This window comes from Alosa pseudoharengus, unplaced genomic scaffold, assembly GCF_046254945.1.
Source record: "Alosa pseudoharengus isolate Yale_2024_CS ecotype anadromous, Long Island Sound unplaced genomic scaffold, YU_APseudo_1.1 YU_APseudo_1.1_scf_3, whole genome shotgun sequence".
NCBI lineage: Eukaryota > Metazoa > Chordata > Actinopteri > Clupeiformes > Clupeidae > Alosa > Alosa pseudoharengus.
The window spans coordinates 29,379,620-29,388,177 of record NW_027468718.1 but is presented as its reverse complement, the minus strand read 5'-3'; the positions used below and the strand labels follow the sequence as shown (position 1 = coordinate 29,388,177).

Below are 8,558 nucleotides of genomic sequence, written 5' to 3'. Positions count from 1 at the left end.
TGGAACCCATTCTGGCACTGGTACTCCAAGGGCCACTAAAGAACAAAAATAATTATCATTAGTGTGTTATAATCAATTATGTGTTAGTTAGAGAGAATAAATGTTGCATATTTCTTGAGACTATTATAATGTGTCTATAATGTAGGTTTTTTTGGGGGGAAATGACAACAGAATCCACTCTGTTCTACTTTTCTCTGACTATTTCTGCAGAAATGTTCCATTAGATAAGAAGGCAGGGATAAAGAGAAAGACTGTGCTGTAAAGGTCAACAGTTAATATTTCTTTAGAATTATGAATGATCTATTCAGTGACACACTCCAAGAGATCTTACCTGTGAGGGTTAGTGACAGAAGAAAAAATGTCTTCATCTCTGTTAAATAAAAGTCAGAGGGACAAGGTCTGGTTATATCAAGCTGAGAATCAGCTAGAGGATACAATCATTGTGTTGCTTAGAAGTCTGTCAGCACGATGCTCAAAGGTTGTGTGTCTCATAAGTCTATATAAGTCATAAATTGTCTGCACATTCATCTTATAAGTAACCAAAAGTACATCTTCGCATTAGTTTCTCTACCATATTATTGGTATCATCTACCCCCCACCCTTTACAAAGGACATCCGTTGCAACTGTGTCTATAGTTTAAATTATTAGCAACACCCAAAAAATGAACTGGTATGAAAAGCAATATATTTTCCTGTTATTCTGTTAGTATGGTGGTGTCTGTTTAGTATTTGAGTTGCAATGTGGCTGTTTGGATTGACTTACCTGTATTGTACAGGTGTGACTTGCTGCGATTCCCTGTTCTTGTTTGTGCTCTTTGCTCCTGGTTTCTGGAAATGCGCTTGGAAATCTGGTTATTTATTGCTCATGTCATAGCTAGGCTACTAACACTGTCCAATGAGTGCTTCAGAATTCTGACCTTGAAATACCCTTATCTAAATGATGGCTAAATTATGTTTTCCCAGCATAGTTCCTGGTTCATAATTTACCCTGACTCACATGCTTATGAGACTGTTTATAGCCATTGTTTGCCATACAGTTATACTCCCTGTTTGCCTGTTTAAGACATGAATTCACTTACATTTTAAATACACAAAGTAGCCTATCAACATTATAAGCCTGAGTACTAATTGTGTGGTCTCTATTTCATAGCACACAAGTCAAACACTTTATTTTAATGTGTGACATAGGGATTGCAAAAGAAACCAATATTAGAAGTGTTCTTTGCCACATCCTATATGGAAAGGTAAACACCCATTTGAAATAGAGATTTGTAGTATCTTAGCCTACATCCCCAAACTGAGATCAGCATCTGTTCATGTGTATGACCTAATCTCACCACCAGAGGGCATAAATTATATTTAACTCTGTCAGTTAAGAGAAGATGTAAACTTCTTTGGGCCTTGTTGCTTGCCAGTGATGGGCTCTGGGAGTTAAAGGCCATTTCTTAAAATGAAGGTTAACAACCCTATGTGTGGCCTTTCTTCAGGGGAATTTAGTTTAGGTGAGAAACCTGTCAAAGTTGTTCATTTCCTGGTGTTATTTTATAGACTGAACTTTACTCCTCAGACATCATTTATTGTCTGGTTTATGACCTTTTATTTGTGTCTGTTGAAATCTGTTCTGTTATATTCTGTTAACAACATGAGGATATTAATAGGTCTATGTTTGTTTACTGTAAATGTGATTAGTAGGAATTAGTTTTCCTTTCCTTGTTTTAAAGAAAGAGAGATCCTCCAATCAAGTATAAGTATAAGTATAAGTATAAGTATACTCTTTTGATCCCGTGAGGGAAATTTGGTCTCTGCATTTATCCCAATCCGTGAATTAGTGAAACACACTCAGCACACAGTAAACACACAGTGAGGTGAAGCACACACTAATCCCGGCGCAGTGAGCTGCCTGCAACAACAGCGGCGCTCGGGGAGCAGTGAGGGGTTAGGTGCCTTGCCCAAGGGCACTTCAGCCGTGCCTACTGGTCGGGGTTCGAACCGGCATACAAGGCTGAAGCGCTAACCAGTAGGCCACGGCTGCCCCAATCATACAGTATGAGCGTCATTGCCCTGTGAGTTTATTAATTGTATATATGGATACCTATCAGAAAATAGGAAATACTTCACTCTTGTCCTAATTATCTGGGAGCTGTAGGCCTATCCAAAAAGTTGTACTGAGCCTGTGCTTTGCTTGTGCCTATCTGTCTGTCTCTTTTGAAGTTAGGCCATCTATAGGTAGTCAGGAGAATTTACTTGGAAGCTAAACTCAGGTAGGCCACCACATGATGTGAATGGGCTGTTTACATTTAATTTGTTGGATGTTTGCGAATACTTTCTTTACTATAATACAGCATACTGAAGTTACTCGCCCCTTAGTTGCCATGATCTATTGTGCAAAACCAACTCAATCCCAAAATATATATATATTTTTAAATAAGTCGTCTAGTAGTAGTGGTCAGGTAAGTCTCTGAAAACGTGTAGCCTATATGGAATATTCTCCAGAGTAGGCCTATCAATCTATACAAACTAGTTATCTGGTCACCGCCTTCTTCAAACTTTTTCATAGTTCAAAGAGGGGCGCAGTAGGGAGGGTAGAAAGGGTGCAGTAATTATCCTTTGAGAGAACATCTTACGCGCGCCTTCTGTGACCTATCGAATTGCGCCCATCTTGCCAATTTACTACAAGTTAGACTGAACAGGACTGTACATCATTTGAAGGAAGAGTGCAGCTCATCAGCTTTTACAATTACGGACCTGACCCTGGCCGAACGAAGATGGACAGCACGCGGCTTTTGGCATTTCCAGTGCTCCTGGCTTTGTTGCATCGTAGGTGTTTAATGTAATTCTTTATTACTACAATGCTACATTCATAATTGGTGCATTCAAATGACTTTTGGTTATATATTGGTTATGTGACTATCCGAGCTCTAATGTAATGCAGCATCTCAAACAGCATGTCATGCGCGCAAGAACCCCCAAAAGTCTCCAGATAATATTGGCATACTTAAAATGGCGTTGTGGATGTACTTATATAGCCTACGTTTTTGTTGTTCTCTTTGTTCATTGTAAGCTGGAGTCTTTCAGGTAACGTGTTAATTTAAACCTGTTGAGTTGGTGTGAAAGCATGAAGAAAGTTAAGAAAATGTTCACCGGCCTATTGATTTTTATGTGAGAATATTACCTTTTCTAGTGAACGCTTCTAATTATTTTGGTTAAGTAGGCTATGTCTATTTGATCACTTGTATTGTAGCCAGGCTACTGCATGTTCACCTAGTACCCAAATACCATTAATAGTCCACAACATTACAGGCTTTGTGTTTTGTAAAAAACATTAATAGCCCACAACATTACATGCTTTGTGTTTTGTAAAAAAACATTAATAGTCCACAACATTACAGGCTTTGTGTTTCGTAAAGAATGCACATTTCTCTCAGATTGTGTTCAAACACTGGTCATATGAGGAGGGGGCAGTTTGGGTGGGGGACCATGGGCCATGTGTTTACGTGATCTTCTGACATGCCCTTTGAACTTGAGATTGGGGGACTGATGGAATGCCAGGACCTGTGAAGCCCAATCATTCAGATCTGACAACAAGGCTGTTTAATGTCGCTGCTGTCCCCTGCTCGACCCAGCTGATAATGAGACTCAGAGAGATGGTCAACTGACAACTTTTATGAGTCAGATTTCAATCAACTTTCTGTCAACTTTGCATGGGGCAGTTGAACACACCATTTAAACTTGTTATATGCTAAAATGTATGAATATACTGTAATTATCTGAATTTATCAATAGTTTTCACAAAAATATTTAAATGTAAATGTTGCTCATATTGAATTGTGTTAATACAGTGTGATGTCAGTAGTTGAACAAGATAGGCCTACCAAAACACGAGTCCAGTTAGTTCTAAATATTGAAAAATGATTAAAAAAAAGGGTAAACCTACAGAACTGGTAATGGTAAGTCTACAGAACTGCTCCAATGTGGCCATCACCAGATCGCAGGGCAGTTCTGCTGCTGATAAGGGGGTCAGTGGTATTCCCTGTGCACTTTTAGTGACTGAATGATTCTTCATGGTGGGGGATTTTATAGGGGGCAGTGTGATTTTAACCCTCCCTCCAGAGTCAGCATTGTAGAGCTTAAATTACAGCGTTAAAAAGAACCTTTGTTCCTAATGCCCTCACCTCTGCAGACCACGCAAATATATATAGAGGACAAACTTACACTCTGACAAATAGACATTCAGAGACACATGCACACAAAAACATTTCACACATACCAGAGATTAAGAACAGGAACTTTAAGTGATAATGGAGAACTCCATCTTTCTCTCTCTCTCTCTCACACACACACACAGCAAGCTCAGATCTTACTCTTTCTTGACCATTCTTTACTCCAGTGTCCTATTTTTGCTCCTTCTCTTCCCTGCCCTTTCTGTGTGTGTGTGTGTTATCATGTCACGTCTGGGTGCTCCCAGCCTCCTAACAGGCTGTCTCAGGCTCATCCATCATACACATTCCTATATGTACAAGCCCGCTCCTGGTACGAATGGGCTTGGATCAGTCTAAGAATGCTGGTCATGAATAGAGGGGAGTATGTGTCATGTGCACATATATATAATATAATATGTAACATCACACATTTATACAATGACAATTCTTATTAATCTCATAAAAAAGAGCAGATAAGCTGATTATGTAAGACAGTACATATAGAACATAGGCTACTTGCTCTGAAACTTACTAAAATATTGTTAATAATGCTTGGTTGAATTATGTTTGTGATTGTTTGTGCTTAGTACTCTCAATCATATTTTTACTTTTCTCTCAGCTTCACCCACAGCTTCAGTCACTGTGAGCACCAGCAAGGCAAAGGTGGTGGCCCATGAGAACGCCAGTAAGTAGGAGGATGGGGTTGAGCCACCGTAACATGATCCACTGTGTCAGAGAAGATTCTGTGATCGTTTGATCTCCCCTACCTTATCTCTCTGGCCCAGATGCTGTCCTGTCCTGCGAGTTCAAGACAGAGAAAGACCCCAACCCTCGTATCGAGTGGAAGAAGAATGGGAAGGGGATCACTTTTGTTTATTTTGAGGGCAATTTCAGAGGTAGATGAGGTCCTTTCTTACTTTCCCTGTGAGAAATGATCTTGCTTCCTAAACCTCTTTCCCTTCGCATCATCTCTCCTGTCAAATCCTTTTTGTCCTTCCCACTGATAAAACTGCATCCTGGCATTCTCTCCATTCTTAGAGCCCTATGCAGGTCGAGCTTCCATTGACGGTGCTACAGTGACTCTGCACAGTGTTACCCAGAAGGACACAGGGGTGTATCGCTGTGAGGTCACTGCCAAGATGGATCATGTCCCTTTGGGAGAGATCAACGTTACCCTCAATGTACTAGGTGTGTTTTCGGGGATCTAGTGGTCATGCTTTTCTGATTCTTCAAATCAGTATTTTTTCAAAGTTTTATTGGTGTGCCATTGGCTTTGTCCCTCCCAAACAAAACCCAGTTTGTTTCTGTGAGAGGGCTAGTGAACATGATAATCAAGTCTCAACCGCCTCTGTCAACAGCTGACAGATTCAAGCAGACACTTTCATTTGCTAATAAATCCACTTAGTTAAAAACAGAAGTTTTTTAATGTTATCAACCGAGACGGTTAGTGACCAGTTATTCAATTAGCTTTAAACAAAGAATTACTGACAAAGTTCCGAGACACAGTTTCTTCTGCCACTCATGTGTGTGTGTGTGTGTGCAGTGCCTCCTCACACCCCGTCCTGTGAGGTCCCTGAGACTGTGCTGAGTGGCTCAGCTGTGGAGCTGCACTGCAAGGACAAACTGAGCATTCCCGCTGCCACCTACAGCTGGTACAAAGACAACAAGGCCATGGCTGCAGGACACACACTGGACAGCCACTACAACCTGGACACACACAGTGGAACACTGGTGAGAGAGACACACCACCACACACCCTAATGGGTCATGGCTAATGTCACTCAGCTTGTTGTAATGCTTCAATAATGCATTCCATAATCTGTCTCAAGTCCTTCTCCTTCCTTTCCTCTTTTTCTTTAGAAGGGAATATTCTATTCCAGTCTCATATATGTGATTACTGGAATTTATCCTAACAACATTGTACAGAAAGTAGATATAATACAATCCTTTGTTTTGAGCAGAAGTTTAAAGCTGTTTCTAAAGCTGATGCTGGACATTATCGCTGTGAATCCTCCAATGAGGTGGGGCCCCCCAAAAGCTGTCCAGGACACAAAATGGAAGTCAAGGAGTGTAGGTACAGTGGTGTATGGCGCTGACAACAAATGGTTGTAATGATAATCTGACAAAGACAATCTGATGCTTTATTGAAGCTTTCCCTGCGCATGATGACCAGATGTAATGAGGGAGTGTAACACAGCCCTGAAGGGCCCTCTTGGTGCATGTGTGTTAGCTAACTAGATAAACCTCTCTCTCCCTCTCTCTTAGTTGAGCTGAGTCTGCCGCTGCTCATTGCTGTTGGGGCGGGTGCGTTCCTCCTGCTTGTCCTGTGCTGTCTGGGGGCCTGCCTCTGCTACAGACGGGGCTGCTGCTGCTGCTGCCGCCGCCGCAAACCCAGTGAGTACTTCCACATCATGCCCCGCTTTCTCTCTGGCAGCTGCCCACACACTCGCCGCTTTAGCGCAGCATCTCTGAAGGCCCGCCAGTGCCATGCCAGCGTCTGCCGCAGCAGCGCAGCATCTCTGAAGGCCCGGCCAGTGCCATGCCAGCGTCTGCCGCATTAGCGCAGGCGAACCAAAGCCGTCAGAGCGCCGTGGCGCATTTGATCAGCTGTGTGGAAAGCTGGTCATTCGGGAAGGAGTCTTGCGCCGTGGCGCATTTGATCAGCTGTGTGGAAGGCTGGTCATTCGGGAAGGCGTCTTTGAAATGAGGTTATGCAGAATAAACTGTTCCAGTGGTACTCTCATCAAAGATAAATGTTGCTGTTTGAAGCACAACTCGAATATCTGACAAGACACATTAAAAATATCTGATCATCTCATCAAATACTCTACATAGTGTACAGTAAGATGATACAACAGACCAGCACAGACAACAGAACTGGTTTTAAACTTGAGTGGTAAAACCACAGTAAAATGTTAAAGCTTATAGCTAAGAATTTTTAACTTGTAGATTCCATTAACATGTCTCCTATACAGAAACTATGTATGTGTGTAAACTTAGTCTCATCTGGTAATGTGAACGACACAATAACAGTCTCAGACATAGGGAAATGTGACTCAGACACTGTAACACTGAATGCCGCAGAAATAAATTTGAATTGTCGTATCTGTTTTTTTCTACAGAAGAGAACAAACAAAGACGGTGAGTAGGCTAGACCACAGAATTGCTCTTGTGGAATAACACAAATGTATAAGGCAGTGTAGGGCTGCGTGTAGTCATTATTGGTTAAGTAGATATTTAGCATTAGGGGTGTAACAGTACACAGTTCAGTGTGTACAGTGTGTCTGAAGTGACGATTCGGTTCATTTTCAGTACAGTAACCTAAAATTCACTGACAATATTTCTGATGCGCAACGGGCATATTTTGAAAAGGTGTCAAATGTTTTTTGACGTCAGTTGACTAAACGGACATATGGTCCGCCACTCTTAATATGTTTGCGTGGGAACTAAAATTGAACATGGTCCGCACGCAAAAAAGCCTACTGTTGATTACTGTTAAAGACTGCATTTGGTACATTCGGTACAGAACTGTATTGAACCCAACATCCTGTACCTAAACGGTTCGGTATGAATATGTATACCTTTACACCCCTATTTAGCATATTGTATTAATGTGTTGTATAGGTAGACTTGTCTTTTTGAGGACAGAAATTTACTTTTTTTTTTAACTGTTGTTGCCTTAGAAACCACCCCAACTACAGCCCTCCAATGCAAGATGTAAGTGACCCTTCAGAAACTTAATTTGTATGCATTTATCATACAGTACTCTACAGTAAGTCAGTAAAATCATTTTAACTTCTCTTTACAGCCGAGATTCTACAAACACACCAAGTCCTTCATGATATAATCATGTGCCTTTTCCAAAATACTGGAATAGAGGTGGAGTCGACCCAAATCTTCTTTTGAATTATTCTGCACTACTATTGGGATGGTGGCCTCCAATGAACTCTATCCACTATATTCCTGTGTGCCACTGTCCATAATAGACCTCTGAAGTTTGCCTACAAAAAAGCAGCCATCTTTGACATCCGGTATCTGGCGATTTTTCCTATGGGAAAATAACATGGGGATTTTGAATTATCGCACCTGTTAAACTCTAGCGGGAAGAAAAAGTCTGAAATGCAGACGTTTTCCTGAACACACTTTTGTCCTCTGCCTTCGAGTGGATACTGTGATCTCCGGTACGTGAAGGCGGCTCACTTAGATTTTTGCTACCCCAGAGCTAACCTGCAATGCAACTTGCCATAGGTAGTTAGCTTCAATTAACAACCGGACCTCCTTATATGGGCAAAGATGGCCGTTTTGGTTCTTTTTTGTAGGCGAACTTCAGGTCTATGCCCTTCTTGGCCTGCTTTTTGA

General features: G+C 41.4%; 1 protein-coding gene across 1 annotated transcript; it reads left to right on the top strand.

The window, feature by feature from the left end:
- Nucleotides 1-3,944: 3,944 nt before the first annotated feature.
- Nucleotides 3,945-8,046, top strand: jam2b (junctional adhesion molecule 2b). The gene is made up of 10 exons (XM_076262818.1): nucleotides 3,945-4,023; nucleotides 4,819-4,884; nucleotides 4,985-5,095; nucleotides 5,238-5,387; nucleotides 5,743-5,930; nucleotides 6,161-6,269; nucleotides 6,465-6,746; nucleotides 7,322-7,340; nucleotides 7,883-7,916; nucleotides 8,008-8,046. The coding sequence occupies exons 1-10, from the start codon at nucleotides 3,945-3,947 to the stop codon at nucleotides 8,044-8,046; spliced, it is 1,077 nt and encodes a 358-aa protein (XP_076118933.1).
- Nucleotides 8,047-8,558: the final 512 nt, after the last annotated feature.

Coding starts and splice junctions, on each gene's coding strand:
- jam2b (XM_076262818.1), top strand. CDS start 3,945: ATGGTAAGTCTACAGAACTGCTCCAATGTGGCCATCACCAGATCGCAG. Junction 4,024..4,818: donor TGCTGATAAGGGGGTCAGTG/GTATTCCCTGTG, acceptor CTTTTCTCTCAG/CTTCACCCACAGCTTCAGTC. Junction 6,270..6,464: donor CAAAATGGAAGTCAAGGAGT/GTAGGTACAGTG, acceptor CCTCTCTCTTAG/TTGAGCTGAGTCTGCCGCTG.